At 33.2% G+C, this 19,138-nt stretch overlaps 2 protein-coding genes across 4 annotated transcripts; one reads left to right on the forward strand and one right to left on the reverse strand.

Moving 5' to 3' along the window:
- Window positions 1–976: 976 nt before the first annotated feature.
- On the reverse strand, window positions 977–11,038 carry LOC145608318 (DNA polymerase delta small subunit-like). 3 transcript variants are annotated; one of them, XM_081663935.1, is made up of 15 exons: window positions 10,923–11,038; window positions 10,643–10,772; window positions 9,610–9,716; window positions 9,342–9,468; window positions 8,364–8,471; window positions 5,805–5,920; window positions 5,642–5,725; window positions 4,435–4,503; window positions 4,262–4,333; window positions 4,087–4,178; window positions 3,886–4,013; window positions 3,002–3,103; window positions 2,821–2,888; window positions 2,618–2,696; window positions 977–1,492 (listed from the first exon to the last, which is right to left on the reverse strand). In XM_081663935.1, exons 1-14 carry the CDS (start codon window positions 10,977–10,979, stop codon window positions 2,637–2,639), a joined length of 1,320 nt encoding a protein of 439 aa, XP_081520061.1. In that variant the 5' UTR covers window positions 10,980–11,038; the 3' UTR covers window positions 977–1,492; window positions 2,618–2,636. The 3 variants fall into 3 exon arrangements, with proteins under 3 accessions (XP_081520061.1, XP_081520062.1, XP_081520060.1); XM_081663936.1 differs by having other exon boundaries at window positions 977–1,507; XM_081663934.1 differs by having other exon boundaries at window positions 978–1,487.
- A 1,829-nt stretch (window positions 11,039–12,867) lies between these two features.
- LOC145608433 (phytochromobilin:ferredoxin oxidoreductase, chloroplastic-like) lies at window positions 12,868–18,618 on the forward strand. The gene is made up of 8 exons (XM_081664049.1): window positions 12,868–13,182; window positions 14,404–14,523; window positions 16,147–16,241; window positions 16,398–16,491; window positions 16,591–16,722; window positions 17,423–17,527; window positions 17,880–17,930; window positions 18,035–18,618. The coding sequence occupies exons 1-8, from the start codon at window positions 12,985–12,987 to the stop codon at window positions 18,212–18,214; spliced, it is 975 nt and encodes a 324-aa protein (XP_081520175.1). The 5' UTR covers window positions 12,868–12,984; the 3' UTR covers window positions 18,215–18,618.
- Window positions 18,619–19,138: the final 520 nt, after the last annotated feature.

Below are 19,138 nucleotides of genomic sequence, written 5' to 3' on the forward strand. Positions count from 1 at the left end.
TTTTTTCAAACAATTTGTGATATAATATAAAAATGGTCAACTCATGTGGAATAAACAAATACAATGCATATAAAAAAGGCAAAAATTATTAAAAGTACAATAAAAAAAATAATATTATTGTTGATTAGTTGTGTTAAAAATATTTAAAAATAGTATACACTATGATTAAATTACTTTAATGTGTTATACCCAATAAAACTATACAATGTAGATGTCGTATGTCTTTTTATCAATGAATTAAATTAGTTTTAAAAAATACTATACAATGTACTTCCAAAAATAAGCTAAGTAGAATAACTTGAAAAAAAAACGCACACTTAGGGTGCATTCTAGTCACCGGATTTTTACTTATCTGATCTGAACTTATTAGCCCTTATTAGAATTTATTTTAGTTATAATTTGAAGTTGAGTAGTCCTGATTAACCCTTATCACAACTTATTAAAAAACATGGCTAACATCATATATTGTATTGACAGGAAATTTTTTAATGATAGCTTGACATATGTTGAAAGTGATCGATGTAAGCATAACCTGTTTTAGTAATAGTTTATAGAATTTTTGAAGAAAACAAAAAGTTATAAGATGGTACATTTATTATAGAAATATTTAATAGAATATTAACTCAATTGTATCGGTTCATAAGATTATATATATATATATATATATATATATATATATATTGTATTTTTGGCTCCGTTATTTTATACTCTCCAGTAGTCCACCATATTTTAACCTTCTAATTATAGTTTATTTTCCCTTAATTGAATTAAAAAGTTTCAAAACCTTGTGTAACTATTTAAAGCAAATAGAACGAAAAAAAAAAGGAATACAACTATTATAAAGATAATATACTAAAATTAGGAATAACATTATGATAGTTGTATTATACAAATGTTCCAAAAATAAAAAAGAGTTTCGGAGGGAAAAAACAGCATCAAGAAGTGACACATGTCATTCTTGATGTTTGTTTTAGTATTATGTTATTGATTGATTGATTGACAATCATCCCCTTTTTAAAGTTAAAACCTTATTTAAGGAGAAGAAATTCTCTTACGCATAGGAAAGGCTCACATAATGATGACAAAAAAAATTGTAACACAAAAAACTTAAGAATAAGGTACTTAGAGCAATGCTACAACACAAGATTACCTATCACTACAGGTTACATGGACTAGGGAGTACAAAACACAAGCACAAGTCAGAATAGGCAATAATATATCAACCACCAAAGGATGACTTCATCACGGTGTTTCTTAGGCTACTTGTTTTTCTTGTAGGATCAATATCCTTTAACTTAAGCTAGCAAACATTATACAGAATTGCAGAGGAAGCATACTCGATATTGTAGTAGTCGCTTCGGAGTTGAGCATAATAGGTTCGACTTACGCCTTAGGATGGCTAAAATATAAGCTACCACAAGTCAACAACCTCCAAACTGAGTAAAGTTCCAGAAAATGCCCTGCTAGATTGAGAAATAACTTTTGACCTGCCCTGACAGAAAAATGCCTGCATATTTTAGGTTTGATAATTTTACATAAATGAAATTGCATAGAATATAGTGTTTAGGGCACAAAAGCCAAGATGATACAAAGGATAACATAAATAAGATGATGCGAGAAACTCCCAAGAGAAATTTATTGATGCTGGGAATCTGGGATTGAAATTTTGCAAATGAGTGGTTAACAGAAAGTGGTCACTGAAACAGCTTATAGAATTTAAGAAAGCAAGAAACTCCAGCAATTTCTTTCTGTGTTCTTTGAACAAGATTTAGACCAAGTGATAAGCAAGTAAAATTTTCAATTAACGCGTTGCATTAAATCAGATAAATAACAATTAGGTGATGGTCTTATGAGTAAAGCATCATTGATTTATTGGCAGTGTACGGTCAGTGTACCCTTCACATCATTCAACAAGGCAACTTTGCTTTTGTCCAAAAAAAAAAAAAAAAAAAAAGGCAACTTTGTGTTGTGTGACGCTTAGTAATTGTTAAAACTCTCCATGCATAATAACTTTGTGTTGTGAGACGCTTAGTAATTGTTAAAACTCTCCATGCATAATAACTTTGCGTTGTGGGACACTTAGTAATTGTTAAAGCTCTAAAAACTTTATTAGGGTTTCAATGGATCAAGAATTCATGTAAAATCTCATTTACTAGATCATACTAGTCAATTATACCATTGTTAGCAAGTTCCTTTCTAAAGTTAGACAGTTTTTCCAGATATTGGCCTAGTGGAAGTTGTAACGCATGGCCTAGTACATTTTGACGAGCACACAAGCAGAATTTTGAGATAAAATTCAAACTACTGTGATGCCTATGATAAGTTTCAATCATGTAATATGCACAGGTCTCCAAAAGTAGCCGACAGACATTAAATACATAACCATGGAGATTGACAATAGAAATACTAGTTCGTAACTTTGGAGGCCCATATTATACTTTCTATGAGACAATACCTAATAAGGGGTAAGTGCCCAGATCAATCACCCTCGAGAGCTAATGCCAGCAAGAGGGAAGGCCAGAAAGACCAAAATATGACTGGGAGTTCAGGCCAAGAAGATTAAGGCTTACCACAAGCTAAAAAGACACAACAAAATACAAAAACATGTGGATTGTACCTGAAATCCATGATGACAATTACAAGCTGAATTGAGTCCCAAAACTCAAAGCATGGCACTCCAGATTTCTCAAATTAAGCTGCCAAAAAAGAAAAAGGCATTACTGCTATAACACCTGTAAAGAGAATGCCATATATACTCTAGAACAATTATGCAGATATATATATCTTAATACGGGTAATGCAGCATGTAATAACGCGTACCACAACCGCAACTCCTGTCTCGCAAAATTTAGGAATGGTAATTAGTTGCGTCAATTGCCCTTCTGGTCCTGTGTGCAAATGAATGAGTAAGCTATCTTACACTTTGTATATAGGAGTGTCGAATGACAAATACTTCAGGAGTTCAGGTAATATTAAAAGGAGGGCACAATTAAAGGATTACCTTTAACTAAACGGCTTCCAAACATATCCTGATTGCCGACAAAGTAAACATGAGGACAACTCTCAATTACAAAAGGATCCCTGTCTGTAAATGGATAACACCCTAAAAATTCCAAAGAAAAAAATTGTTTATCAAGATTTTTGGAAGGGAAGGGCTGATGCTTTGAAATCCAACAGTAAAGCAGCTTAATTACAGTTGAAACTACTTCTCCCCAGAATAAATAAAACATCTATCTATGCTTTTAAATTATTATAACAGGAAAATTTGGAAGGAATATAGAGTTTTTGTGTCTTCAATCTGTTTTTCCTTTTTTTTATTTTATTTATTTTATTACATTGATTCTTTTGTTTCAAACTTCATGCATCTTCAACTTGAATAGTTATCATGCCCCTTCAATGGCATCAATACGAATAGTTATCATTCCACTGCATCTTCCAATTTCATACAATAATCATATACCTTAATATCATTCGCTATACATTCAACAGTTTACTATTGAAAAGATTCCCATATTATATATAAGCACGAAATGTAATTTTTATTTATTTTTTTTAAAAAAAAAAAAAATTCAAATATTATAACAACTTATTTACCAATTTTGACAAGTCTTTTAAAGCACAAAAAGAAATATAGATACTCATCTGATCATTTTATGAAGCTATAAGAAAACACTTCACTTTCAACAAAACAAAAATTGTACATTGCATAGGGTCAAAACTAGTTTGATTTCCAAAACCCAATTGCCAATGATTGTAAGCATACTAGTAGTAGTTGCTGTTAACACGCTATTTAGACTTTTCACAAACAATTTTGGTTCCTATCCTCCCAGCACAGATAATTTTCAATGAAAAAAGAAAATTAAAAAAGAATAGAACTACTTTCACCTAGAGTGTTAGGTGCAGATGGCGCAAGATGCCTCCATCTCAATGTTCTTTCCAAGAAATCAAGTTTATCTTTAGCTTCTGAATACTTATCAAGATCATCAATATTCTGGCCTGATGTCCCAAGAAATCTAAAAGATATAGCCCACTCAGTACACATCCAATTCAGAAACAGATGATAATGAACAAAAGGCCAAATACTACCTGATATTGTCAAGCTCAAAAGAATGAGGATTAGTACAAGATCTGAAGGTGTTATAAGCTGAAGACCCAGGAAACAGGCATCTATTTAAAGGCTGAAACAAAAAGTCAAGATAAATTCAAAGGCTATCAAAAGTTGCAATAGCCCTAAAATCAAACTCATTTTTAAAGAAAACACCTGCTGTGGTAGATAAAAATTTGCAGGATCATTTGGCCCTGGCATGATATCCAGAGGTACACCAGCAGCAATCTGCAAATAAAAATTACAGGCCACGTTAACCTCAGCATTTTTTATAAAAGAATAGAAAATAAGAAACAAAACAAATTCACTCATTGAGCAGATGTAAGAACCTGAGTCAGCAAGATATCCAGTTCTCTAAATGGTTCAGACAGCTTAGATTGATCCTTTGATCCCAAATTCTGCAGAAACAAACAAAATCTAAAAGGTCCCATTTTTTTTCAAGAATATGTGTTCAAGTGTTTAACCCCCCCCCCCCCCCCCCCCAAGCATCGTAACAAGAACGAATAAATAAACAAAAACAATAGCTACCTATTATTATAAAAGTCACAGAAATTTCAGTCATGAAGAGAAACATAATCATCAGAAATAGGAGAGAAAACAATAGATTCTATTACATCAGTAACATAAATTTCACAGTAAACAAGGGAAACTTAATTACCAGAGACAAGTGTCATTTGAATGTGCTAGTAAAACATATTATCAGGAGGTTTAATCAATGTGGCTAATATGAAATTTCTCCTCACGGGAATTCTGGGAAGAAATTAAAGAGTTGTTGAATTTGATTATGATATGAAAATTACAGAATATGAAGATATTCAAGCTTTTAAGAGGCTTGGTTCTCTACCAAATACAGACTGAAACTAAAAGGAACACTCACATTTTCTCTCTCTAATCTCCTCTATATATAGACCCGTAATTCCCTTCTCCCTCCCTCTTCTCCATCCCCTAATTCCTCCTTAAGCTACCTCATAACAGAATTACAGCCAATACCTAATATACCCCTCTGCTATACCTAATGCATAACAAAAAGATGATATTCATAACGACTCCTGATCTAGTATAGTTTACAACTGGTATGGAAAGAAGGTACAAGCTAAAACAGAAGAAGCAGCATGCTACTTCGTATTAAGCAAGGCATAAACCTTAGTCACAAAAACCTAGTTGTAAAGTTGGACTAGCATGTCACTGACTTTCTTCCTCAGTTCTTTTTAAGCTGACACATTTCTTTTTATCTTATTTGCCAATCAAAATATTAAAAAGTAAATTTTGAAAATTAAATATTGATCTCACATGAATATTTTATCATAACTACTGTATAAATCATAGAAGCTAATCAAAGAAGAATTTGTCTATTGATTCAAAATTCAACATGTGTCAACTAAAAAAGAACGGAGGAAGTATTACTTATTTCCCGGGAGAGATGCCAAATATTACCAAACATGTAAAAGCAAAAACCTACAGAGTAAATTAACCATGATATATGAAAATATGAAGCAAAAAATTCACTGATTTATGTAATACAAAATAATAAGTTACCTGTCCATTAAATAGTCCTCTGGCAAATTCTACAGAATTTCCAGCAATTACAACATGAACTATCTCTGCAGCAATTCTCTGCTCCTGCACAGCTTTAAAAGCAATGATTAGTTGCGACTCTACAGCAATAGTCGACGCAGGATAAGGTACAAAAGAGTAAGACATTTTCATCCCCTAGATGGCCAGTTATATGATCTACAAGCAGCTGGAACTGGAGAGGATTTGACGTGCTATTTCCAGCACATAAGCCTGACACGAAGACAACATACTTGTCATCACCTGTGAACAGATAAACCCAAGGAGATTCAGACTTTAGAGAGAGAAAGAGAGAGAGAGAGAGAGAGAGACAGAGAGAGAGATATTTAAATGCAGCAGATACAACATAATTCTCATGATTCATTATATAGGGGGGCCGTCACTAATGAGTTGCAGGTAAAAAGGCATGAAGTTAAGATGATAACATCTCTGGACTTTATGCATCTGTCTAAAACCTCGAACATGAGTCCTAAGGAATGAGAAATACACAGATAGCCATAGCCTGAATCTTGAAAAAACAGCAAAGTAAACGCATACATTACTATAACCCATCTTTCTCCAGTAATGGTTACTTCTTCATGGTCATCAAAATCCTGACCCATAGCTTCACTAACCCTCTATAAAAATTAAGGATGACGCCCAAATGGCTCTAAAGAAGAGCTTCCAACAACCATGATCCAACTCCTCAAATACCGTAGCCTTTGGACCCTCTGTTTACTCTTTACCTCAACAACAACAATTATGTTTGGCCAAGTTTCTGGAAAACAATTTCAACTTCCTAGAAGCACTTTTCAAGAAACTGTTGTTACAGAATTATAAAGGTAATCGGCCTGTTGTGGCCATATTATTTTAGAGGTATTTGTAATAAACAAAAAAAAAGTTGGTCCATTCTGGAGGCTACAAAATCATGATATTGTCAACCATTGCGATAAATATCATAGCAATGATTGAATTCCAGAGATTTTTAAGAATAAGAGAGAAGATGAATAAGTTCAACCCAAAAGTAGAAAACAAGAAGGTAAAGAGTGGAATGCTATAGCTAATGACTTAAGGTGGGTGGGCATTGGGGATGAAACTAATGAGACGATTAATGTTCTGTTTATGACTTTTTTTTTTATGTAATACTTCCTCTGTTTTTTAATACTTGCAACGCGTCTCTTTTCACGCTTGTCGATGCATTATTTCAATCATTAATATCTTCAATTACCAATACGTAAAAATTATAAAAATTAGATATTATGAAAGTATAAATCAAGAAGAGTCTAACAAGATCTCACATGACTATAATTTTCCTAATCTATAAATCACCAAAGTCAGTCAAAGTGAGATATGTAAACAGTGTAAAAGTCAAACTGTTGCAAGTAAAAAAAAAACGAAGGAAGTATATAGTGAAAGAGTAAAAAATTGGATTGTTAGATGAAGTAATATTAAATAATTCAGAAGGTATGAGTTATTTTAAAACATGATTTGAATATAACTAAAAATAGAATTTAAAGTCAACAAAAGAAAAAAGAAAAAGGAAAAAAAACCTATGTTCAAGGAACTCTACAGGTTGCATTCCACATTCGCGTTCTTGCACTACGTTCTGGAGAAAGTTCTTTGTCCTCGTTTCGTGATAGGATTTATCCTTTCATACGGGAAAATTTTGTCCTTATTATCAACCAATATTTATTGTAGAATAGGTTTGCTGAGTAATTTCCTCAGGAATTTAGAATGGCCATTGACTATCCCACTACTTTCTACAGAGAAAAAAAAAAAAGGCTATAGGTTAAAGACTATGCCTATAAATTTCTACTAGTGGAACTATGCAAGATTGATTTGGACCTCATTGCATCAGGGTAAAATAACAACAGACATTTTAAGGCATTATTTAAAAAGGGCATCGATTATCCCTGACTTTCTACCAAAAAAAAGGTCAATATCTTGAAGACTATGCCTATAAATCTCTACTGGTGGAACTATGCAATACTAATTTGGACCTCATTACACCAAGGCTGTATAAAGTAACAAGAAGACAATTTTAGGCATGTGAAGTTGTGAACTGTTTCATGTCAGGGTTCTTGAGTGAGATATATCTTTCTTTATCACATATATGTATGGTCGATTTTGATTTTAGTTGTATACTTCGTATGTTGTATGACTAACAGTTAGCAAATTTGTTTCTGTTTTCAAAAATAAAAAAGCTGAGAGAGGGGGTACATAGTGTGAACTATGCTGATTGTTTATAATGCAATATCCTGCAAACCGTTGCCTTATATAATACTTAGAACCTATGTTACTCGGACTCTTCATTTCACCTCACGTACCGGTGTCGGACCCTCGACACTCGGACATGGGTATGACACCCGGACACTTCACTTTTAGTTCAAAATCATGGAATTTTCACAAAATAGCCGAGTCGGACGCTTGGACACGTACCCATGTTGGACATAGGTACCCGAGTCCAAGTAACATAGCTTAGAACCCCCCACCCCCCCCCCCCCCCCCCTCTCTATTTCACAAACCAAAAATATAAATAATAGCACTTTTCCTAAATACTATTCCACAAACATCAATAACATGGAACTAAATCCAAAATTTTAATTATTCCTTAGCAACTACAGTGTAGATCTAATGAAGGACAAGATGGCCACTCCATATAGTAACTTCACAACGCAAAAATTGGAAGAGCATCAAGTGACATTACCAAGCTTTAAAGGCTTCTCTATTTGGGGTGGTAGTCCAGCTTCAAGGATATCGTGAACAAGAAACGATCCAGCTCCACTTTCTTTTCCAAGGAAGGCAACCACAACCCCTGTAAAATGGCAATAATGCAATACTGTCACGAGAAAATACTTATAGCTATTCATATAAATGCTAAAAGGTTTGGCTTACAAGTGACCAGACATAAAAGATGGTAAAGCGAGAAGGAATAAGATGGAATTGTAATCGCATCTAGTAATTAATGTTAGGTGGCATTTCCTATATTTTATGCAAAGTCCAACAGAAATCCATGTATTATCTGTTAGTAGTATTCCTAGTATACAACCGACCTTTTAAAACAATTGCAGCATAGTTGCTCTTATCAGTAATAATGATGAGCAGTCATTTCACACCCTGGCAGACGAATGATATTAACCATAGATGCATCAAAGCGAGGAAGCATATAAAAGAAATGGAACAAGCACTCTATTAGCAATTAAGAAACTGCCTTGTTGATCTTTTGGGGACCAGAGTGAGCACAGGAAGTATTTAATAAAGAAGGCTATTTTATATTTTCAATTAATGTTGATTTCACAAATAATGTAGAACAATATAATTTCCAGCATCCTCTTTCTAACGTATAACAAATATCAGCTGTTAAAAGCTATTGAAATATTCATAAGCTATCCTGCAAAATTTCTCCCAAGATATATACATATAAGTATAAATAAAAAATTAGAGTGAGTAATTTCTTATATTTATCCTTTCAGGCCTTTACTAAAATATGCATCCTCTGGGATTAAAGTCACACCAGAGGAAAGATATACTCCGGCAGACCAGCCAGATTAATGCTCCTAAATCCTGATATGGAATTTTTGTGTCCAATAACTAATAAATATCCTATACTCTTTCTAACTAGCTGAATTTTCGTCGCTATAGGGAAATTAAAGAATAAATATAAAAATAAATAAACATAAAGTACCTGTCACATAAACAGAAGGAAACAGTGAAGTTCCCTCAAGCTTCACTCTTCCACTTTCATCCTCTAGGATCAGGTGATCATCAGGATGCATAAAATTGTGCGGCTTGACCAAAGGAGTCACAGACCTCTATTTGTTGATAAAGAAAAGAAAGAAAGAATGGGAAAAGGAGAAAAAAATTAGAACAAACCATGTATCTAGACATTAATTGGATGTTTTAGCAGTCAAAGTTAGACAAAAATGATATGTATTTCATAGCAACCTTCTTACCTCCTTAGCATACTCATCAAGAATACAGGGTTTGAGTTTCATGTGCTTGTAGAGTGTTCCAACAACAATACATTCCTTGTTCTCTTCCAAACCCAAAATCGTACAAACTACAAAAAAATTCCTCAAAGGTATAAGAGATTCCCCCCATGTACTTGTGGTTTTGGATTAATTGACTCCAGTTTGACCACAACAATAACCATAACAAAATGAATGTGCACAAATAGAAAGCTGGCATCATAAGTCAGCAACAAAACACAGCAAAAAACTTCATTAGATACACAAAGAGAGGACCAAAGTCATTGAATATAACAATAATCAAATATAACAATAATCAAAGAATCTCTTAATACACAGCAAAACAATGACATTAGATAGCAGAAATTAAGCATTCCCACGAGTCTTGATCAACTACCCTTCCTCCAGAAATTCAAAAATAATCAATTACGGTTATAAACAACGTCATGATATGATCACAACCAGCAGGTAAGGAATCCACAATGAGGATCAAAAGGGACACTTACTATTGATCCTAAAATTGCTAACATTCTCAAAACCCTAAACCCTACTTCAAATTAAATTCTTGCCATACACCCAATAATTAAGACAATCACTACCTAATAACTCCAGAAACATACTGTTCCTCCAACCTAAAACATAATGAACCCCTCCACACACAACCCCCCCCCCCCTCCCAACCCACCCACCCACCCAAAAAAATTATGGCATATAAACCCCATAATTAACTAAAATTATTTACCAAATTGAACCACAATTACAAAATCAGTAAAATTCGATAGAAGCCAAATATTAAAACAAACCAAATTTTGTAAGCATTATATTCACTTACAAAAACAAACTGAAAACAGCCCCAAATAATGAAATAAATATAAAGGGTACAACCCAAAATCGATTATTTTGAATATTGAACGAATAATTTAACTAAAATTAAACAAACCCCATTTGTTAAAATGATCCAAATTCAATGATTTTATACTCAAAAGTCACAAAAAAGACCAAAAATTGGAAAACAAACCAGGAATGTGGGGTTTCCAGTGAGGAACAAGAGAATAAAGAAGAGTCCTCAACATATGAAGCCTGGCAAAGTAAATTTGACTGTATTGTTGTCCCTTATACACTTCATTTCGTACCATAAACACCTCATCCTGCAAATTATTCACATAATACATTAAGAATATTAATAATGTTGGATTAAATTGCAGAATTCATTGAAAAAATAACTATAATAATGCTAATAAATAAGAACTAATTATGGGTTTGAAAAAAAGCATGAGATTGAGGAGAGAGAAAGAGACCAAGTTATGGTAGTGAGAATGCTTGCGTTGGAGGATCTGCTCGCCGTCGACTTCCATGGCGGGAAAACAATGAACACTGCGCTTCACTACTCGGACTTCCCAAGTCCAAACGTGGTTTTAACTTTTAAATTGGTTTTTTTTATTTTTTATTTTTTTATTTTTTTTTATTTTTTTTTTCAGTTGAAAGTGTTTTTTTAGGGGGAGACCCATTTTTTATAAAAAATTATTTTTTATTTTTTACTACTCCCTCCGTTTTTTTATATGCATCACTGTAACAATTACACTATTTATATATCATGATTGACTTAATTTTTTCAACTCTAAAAATTGAATAAATGTTATTATATTATATATCATTACATTTGTCAAATTATTTAGGTTCATAACATAATTTTGTTACAATTTTTACTAATACGCAATTAAAGATATTTATTGTCAAAGTAGCGTCTCAGCAAATGTATCGGTCAAATTGACGCATAAAAAAATAAAAAAATAAAAAAAAACAGAGGGAGTACATATTAAAGACAAGGCCCACTAACTGTTTTGATGATAAAAATATGCCAATTACTTCCTAAAAAAAAATTACGCCAATTACAACCATTTATAAAGTTTCTAATTTATAAATTTCAGTATTTATAATTTGTTAATTACCGCTCAATCCAATTTTTTCCTCAATTAGCATGTCAAAAAATATCTTCTAATGTTTTATGGGTCATTTTACCCAATAAGCCTCCAAATTAAGCTCGAAATTGGCAAAAAATTAATGTAGGTGCCTCGTTCTAGCAGCTAAAAACTAGTGGCACACAAATCAATACTTGTATTATTTTTACATGCGAAATGAAGCACTTACATTAATTTTTTTTTGTCAAATTTCGAGTTCAATTTGAAACTTTAACTTCATCCTCTAACCATTTCTAATCCTCTATATCTTACCACATCAATAAAGGATCCTCTTTATGATCTTCTTTTTTTCTCTCCAACTTTTTACATATACTCCAATATATAGTTTCTCAACAAATGATTATTAAGTTATATACACCTTGTTTATATTAAAGTACATATAAATGTCTTGAACAACAATTTTTAATGTTTTACTAGAACACTTAGGGTCTGTTCACATTTACTTAAGTTCAGTTCAGTTCAGCTCTAATCAGTTCACTTCAGTTCAATTCAGTTCCAATCAGTTCAGTTCAGTTCAGTTCAGCTCAGCTCTTAGGGCATGTTCACATTTACTTAATTTCAAATCAGTTCAGTTCAGCTCCAATCAGTTCAGTTCAGCTCTTAATTTCCCTCTTTCATAAAATATTTATTTCAGCTCAATTCAGTTCAGTTCCAATCAGTTCAGTTCAGTTCAGCTTTGTTCAGTAAATGTGAACAGACCCTTAATTTCCCTCTCACATAAAATATTCATTTCAGCTCAATTCAGTTCAGCTCCAATCAGTTCAGTTCAGCTCCAATCAGTTCAGCTTAGTTCAGTAAATATGAACAGACCCTTAATTCGATCATATATGAGGGAGATAAGAAAAATATTTAGACTGCCAAGGGATGGGAAAAGGAGAGTGGTGGCTAGCTGGTGGTGTTTTTTTTTTTAATTATTAAATAATTAAGTGTAGTTAAATGGTAATTAGAAGAATTTTTTTGAAGACCAGTAATTAGAAAAAATTTAGAGGTTAATTAAGTGTATTAGTGGGACAAGGCTGTTTTAAATAAAAATAAAAAAAAAATTTAAGGGTTTGTTTTGGCATCATTTTTTATTTTTAGAATTCTGTTTTTTTAAACAAAAAACCAAAAATAGGAAACAAGAAAAATGTATTTCCACTATTTTATTGTCCATTTTAAAAATTATTTAATTTTTGTTTCATTATATAACATATATCAAAAAAAAATATAACATATATCAAAACAAAGCCTAATTTTTGTAAATCACTAATCAGACTCACTTGATATTTTTTTCCTTAATCCACCCCTTCATTTCCCTTCCCTTCCCTTTCTTTCCTTTCCCTCCATCTCCTTCAATCCAAACACTGTTTAAGTGTAAATCGACATTTAACACAGTTCTTCAATGGAATCCCTCAGTATGAATTTATGGGTGAAGCCAATCCCCAATTCCCAGTTCAACAATCGAATTTACTTATACAAAGAGAAGAAGAAGACTAAAGTTGGAACCCAAGTAATTTCTGCTTTATCTTATCAAAAATTTGTAGACTTTGCTGTTGAAGAAACTAAGCGTCGTACCCATCTCATGCCTTCTCCTTTACAGGTTATTTCTTGCTTCCTCTTTGATTTTTAAATCATTTATTTTCTGGGTTTCAATTGGTATGTAACAATTTCAATGGTATGTCAATTGTAAAATGTACAGTATGTTGATTATTAATTAATCATGTATGTTTTTGAACTTCCCGTGTATTAGGAAATTATTAAGGTTACTGAAGATTGATCATTAAAGAAGTTTTGGTATGTTGTGATGTTATTGCCTGTGATTCATCTTATTTGTTTGATATGATTCATATGATGAAGTTGGTGTTTTGGGATTGCAGAGATACTGGTAGGTTGTGTTTGGTTTGGAGGAAAACATTTTGAGTTGGATATTGTTTTTGATGGAAAGTATATATTGATATCGTTTTCCTTTGTTTGGTTCCATGATGGAGTAATTATGGAGAATAATAAGGGGTTATGGAGGGGATTGGGTGGTAATGGAGAAGAGGAGAAAGTTGAGCAATAGGGTCATTGGGAGTAAAATATGACATTCTTTTGCTAAGATTACTAAAGGTAGGATTTGGGAACAATGATGCTGAGAAAACTAAGTCTAAGGTATGCAAGATTGATGGATGGCTTTAGGAAGGCAATCAATGAAACTTATCAACAAAACCCCTTTTTTTGTTTTTTTTTTTTTTTTTTTGAGGGTTTTGATGGTTTGTTTCAAATTGTACCGTCTTTTGTGGAGTGATTGCAATATTCATTATCTATTTCGTTTAGAAGTCTAGAGGGATGAGGGGGCGGGGGAAGAAGGGCTTGACAATCATGCCACTTTGGAAATGGGGGTTTGGTTGTTGGATATTTAAGGCTAATATAGTTTGTTTTTTAATGGGAGGTGGTTTGTGATTCTTGATTATTGGTTAGTTGGTATTAAATAGAATGGCACATGTGTTTTCCTGGAATATCTCACTGTAGTCTTCGTGGTGGCTGTTTTGTTGATGCTTATTCTATATTGCGTTGAGGTAGTTATTTATCTATCTCAAATGCTTCTAGGCCAAGCATCAAACCATATAACTCTACATCGTGGTTCATTAGGGAGGGAGATCCTAACTAGTTTGTCCAGTGTGCATCTTTTGTCATGCATGTGCTGATTGTGTAGGATGATTTCTGTCTTTAATGGATTTCATCATCATCTTGTTGTAACAGATTTTCTGCATCTCAATTTTTTGTTTGTTAAATTCCTTTTTTTTTAATCTTAATTTTCCAAATTATTGTTTGTCAACAGAAAAATTTTAGCCATATTGAAGCTATAGATGGAAAGGCCAACCTCAAGTTTCAATCTTTTGAAGATTCTAAAATTAGACTACTTCGCAGTATGCACATTGACGGGGGTGATTCACTGCAGGTACTTCTTCCTTTCTTTTTGGCCCCCCTATTACATACATTTTTATGGGTATAAGGAAAAATTAATAAATGCTCATAGATATATAATTGGCCATACCCAAGAGTTAGTCTGTTGTGTAGCTCTTCTAAAAATCTTTTTAAAAATGTGTGAATATGCTAATTCTACATACATTGAAATGTACATGACACATATATCAGTTTCGTAGGTACACCTGTTGCTTCAAAGATCTCATTGTCTTTTGATTTCACCAGCATTCATTGCCCTAGAAGTTAGATCAAATGCATTGTATGCGGATTTTACCAGATACCAATTTAATAGGTAAACCTATCTTAAGAAGATGCTATTGCCCAATTGAATCACCATTATCAAATGCCTTTAAAAGAGCACTCTGTATGTCGATCTTAAGTTTGCTTAACGATTATGAGTTTATGACTGTACATTAATCATCTCAAAATAAGATGACAAATTGACTGAGTTCGACTTTCATATAGCTCTTTGGCTGTATTGGAGAAAAGTCAGATCATGTATCATTTGTTTGTAAACTAAGTATCTTTGGAAGGCAAATGTTTCTCCAACAAGATGCTGGTGTAGGAGTTATCAAGTTAACATCATCTATCATTTGTTTGAGAAGGAAAATTCAACTGGAAAAATATTGTGTCTTAAACAAGATGATGGTCCAGTAGGAAGTAACTTAATTTCTCTGGTTCAATGGATATTAGGATTCCAGTTGTTAAGATGAAACAGGATCTATTTTTTTAGTCTGGGCCATATATAGGTGCGTATCCCATGTGATTGAAGTCTTACTTAGATATTCTGGATAGGAGCAAGCAAGGCTGCGGACAGTAGGTTTACATCATGTTTCCTGTTTATTAAGCACCTTGTCCTGAATTTTTTTACAGATATTCTGAAAATATCAAGCTCTAGCAGTCCAGCAGGTTGAATGTAGGCATTATGTGTAAAAGTGTTTAGGTATTAGCCTGTAGTATTATTATTCCATGCATATTGCAGTTTCGAGCTACAATGGGTCATAATCTCACACATTATAGTGGGGTAAAAATACTTCATATTGAAGAATTAGTTGTGTGGCAGCAGCGGGAACTTACATTTTTTGGCTAGGGCGCAGCTGATAAATTCTGTGTTGCTTATATTCTGGGTTCTGTGTATGTGCTGCCTAGGAGTGCTTGATAATATTAATAAATTTGAAGAGCTTTCTTAGGAGTGGGGAGTATTATAGCAGGAAGGCAGAGTCTGTAGCTTGGGATAATGTTTGCTGTCCTAAACTATATGGAAGCCTTGGGAATTGGGAACATTGACGGATGGAATGTTGCATCAATAGGTATACATGTGCTATCACAATAAGCAGGATAACCTGTGTATAATATGGATCATAATTGGTGGAGTTACTAACCTACTAAGGATAGTTGTTGGAATTGGAATACAATTTGTGAAGTGAAGAAGATTGAAAGTACCAAAAAAAAAAAAAAAGTTACAGTATGCTGGCCAAATAATCGACTTTATTTCTTAACAACCTCCTACAACGCACATCTGCATATTATTTATTTCAGCAAATTTTTGCAATTTCCATCTATCTTTTGTGTTTTACCATCACCATATCATATGCAGGTGTTGGACTTTGGCATCTTCCCAAAAGTTGCTTTCGACTTGCCTATATTTTGTGCCAACTTTTTCAGCAGCTCATCAATGAACATTATTGTATTGTAAGTTGTACCCAATTCAATGTTGCTTCACTTGTGTGTGTGTGTTCATGTGTGTGTGGTGCTCTGCTGATGAATGTTCTCTTGCTTCTTTGGTTTCTATTTTACACCTTTATATCACACTTTTATGTTTGTCCCTTTTTTATATGGATGCATCAGGGATCTCAATCCATTGCATGATGTCATTACTAATAGAGAATACAAAGAGAAGTATTACAAAAGTTTAATGCCTCTCAGCATTAAGTATGCTGAAGTAAGTTTGTATTTCTTCTACATTGCTGGATCAAGTCTTGATGCTATCTTCTCCTAACCCATTTTAAAATTCACTGATTTTAATTCAGATTATATGCAGCTTTTGCCATGGGGAGGAAAACTTACAGGTGAATCTTTGAGGTTTTTCTCACCGATAGTTATATGGACAAGATTCACTTCAAGCCAAGACAAGCATGATATTCTATTTGATGCATTCAGTGACTATTACAAGGTGAATATCAACTTCTAGACTTGACTCATTGACTCAAATGCTCTGATATCTTGCATGAAATAACAGCAGAGGCATTTAATTATATTTGTTGTTTTGTTAGTTGGTGATGTTTTGATGTTGGAAAGGGAAATCATAGACCATGACTTCATAATCAATAGTTTACAACTTAACGTCATCTAATGCGCAGCTTTTAGAGAAATAACAATACAAGACCACAAGTCGGAACCATGATCTTATATGCAGCAGATTCTTGGGACTGTAATTACTTTCTTTGGCCTTGCTAGTGACTTGTTCAGTTTATGTCGTTTGTTTTTGTCATCCAACCTTCCAAATTAGTTGTCCTTAGAAGATTGCCCCAAACCCAAACATTACTTTCCTAAGTATTAAAACAAATTTATGCACATGGATGGCAGTTGGGCACAATTCTTGATGAGAGAGATAGAGCAAGTAAGGTTGCAACTGGAAAATTATACCAAATAAGTTATGGGATAATCTGTTAGGGACATCTATTTTAGCTTATGGGGCAATCTATTGATTGGATTATCTCCATCTTGTCATATTGCAGAAGTAATAGTAAAAAATTGTTTCGAGGAAGAAATAGAAAGTGTAAATTGGTTTTTATATCCTGAATTAATGATTCTACCCAGTAGGACACAGGACACCATTACCAAATCCTTAAAATATGTTGTTGTCTGTGCAGAAATGGCTTGACTTGATGGAACAGGCAGTGGAGGAGACTGCTGCTGACCAAATTATGCTCAATAGTGAAGCACAGCATAAATACCTTACCTGGAGAGCAGAGAAGGTAAAACATCTTCCCTCTTTTCCTTTTCCACCAGTATCATTTATTAATCTTTTGCAAAATGACTTGATTGTTCCTCAATATGTTGTTTGTGAATTGTACTTCGTATATAGTATACACTGAAATACGTTTGGTTGGGGATGGTTTACAGAGAGAAATACTTCTAGTGGGTTAATATAAGTTTTTGCCAAGGTGGAGAGTTTTTGTTCTCATCTGAGGAATGAATGCCACACTTTCTATGGCTGAACATCTATGTTTTATTATGATAATATTTTCCATAATATCTGATTCCCTAATTCCCACTATCCCAGTTTATAACATAATAAGCCTGACACTAACGCAACATTTGCAATAGGATCCGGGGCATCCAATGCTGAAGAGATTGCTTGGGGAAGAAAAAGCAAGAGTATTTTTCTTGAACTGATGAGCTATCTTCTAGCTATATTCATTTATAATATGGGTATTATTTAAACTAACACCCATTTTTTTTAATGAATTTCTATTTCACAGAATTTGTTGAGGAGCTTTCTATTTAATGGAGTTGATGAAATAGGCAGTAAAACATTCCTGGACTACTTCCCAGAGTACAAGCTTGACGATGGAACCTTAAATGAGAAGCGCAGTATCATGGGGAAGTCTTTTGAGAACCGGCCATGGGATAGTAGAGGGGAACTCATTGATAACTGTTGAGCTTAATTTAATATTTGGGCTCAAAAGGTTGGGATTTGTGAAAGTTTAAGTGCAGTGTCGCAGTGTAGCAACACTCAAGTGAGAAGCTGATATGAGTTTACTATCGGCAACCTTGTTCTGAACGTGATCTGCTGATCCTTATTCTTAGCCGTGGCTTGCAAGTCTTGTATTACGTAGATGATGTGAAATCAATTTATTCGCTTAATGCTCTTGATTTTTTTCCCTGTTGGTTTCTCTTTAGATCAAAGCTTCTCTTAAGATACTTTTTGTTCTTGTAATAATACAGGTAGATTAAGTGTTAATTTGTCTGTTGGGTGTCTTAGGACATTATGTTAGTGATAGAGCGGAAGAATGTTTAAAGAAATTTCTTTTTTCAATTACAAAAGAGCTGAATTACAAAAAAAGCTTTTCATCTCTTTGCTTGATATAACGTGGTTTGAATCTTTTGGTTCTAGTTTGATTTAATCTTGACTGCATTTTTGTGTAATTTATTTATACAGAAAATACAACATACTGTAAGATGTGTTTGAAGAGAGCAAAAAAATGTACAATAAATGATTTATATTCATTATTTTGCTATTTACAACTAAGTGAAGCGAGTATTAGCTACTAGTTTGTATATTGTAACATTATTGACAATTTGTTTATTTAATTACTTTGGCTATATAAAATATAAAATACAAAATAATTGTGGTATAACTTCCCTTAATTGACTTTTTTCACACAGGAATGACTAAATTTCCCCTTGCAGGGAAGGGAGAAGGCTGTTTAGTAGTCTCTGATTAGAGCAAAATAACATGTTTTAATTGTTGTCCTGCATAAATTACTGTGGTATAAATGTATAAGCTTCATATGATACCCAAGGCTTTCCCAAAGTTATTTGTTAGAGACATACACCTTGTTCTCTTGATATACTTTTACTAT

The sequence above is a fragment of the Chenopodium album genome, chromosome 23 (assembly GCF_948465745.1).
Source record: "Chenopodium album chromosome 23, dcCheAlbu1.1, whole genome shotgun sequence".
Taxonomy (NCBI): Eukaryota; Viridiplantae; Streptophyta; class Magnoliopsida; order Caryophyllales; family Amaranthaceae; genus Chenopodium; species Chenopodium album.

Bases quoted from the DNA above. Each gene is read 5' to 3' on its own strand.
- LOC145608433 (XM_081664049.1), top strand. From the start codon at position 12,985: ATGGAATCCCTCAGTATGAATTTATGGGTGAAGCCAATCCCCAATTCC. The intron at 14,524-16,146 runs GTACTTCTTCCT...TATCATATGCAG, and splicing joins ACGGGGGTGATTCACTGCAG to GTGTTGGACTTTGGCATCTT. The intron at 17,931-18,034 runs GTATTTTTCTTG...TCTATTTCACAG, and splicing joins TTGGGGAAGAAAAAGCAAGA to AATTTGTTGAGGAGCTTTCT.
- LOC145608318 (XM_081663935.1), bottom strand. From the start codon at position 10,979: ATGGAAGTCGACGGCGAGCAGATCCTCCAACGCAAGCATTCTCACTAC. The intron at 4,504-5,641 runs GTAACTTATTAT...TTGTTTCTGCAG, and splicing joins GAGGACTATTTAATGGACAG to AATTTGGGATCAAAGGATCA. The intron at 4,334-4,434 runs GTTCTTACATCT...TTTTATTTGCAG, and splicing joins TGGATATCTTGCTGACTCAG to ATTGCTGCTGGTGTACCTCT.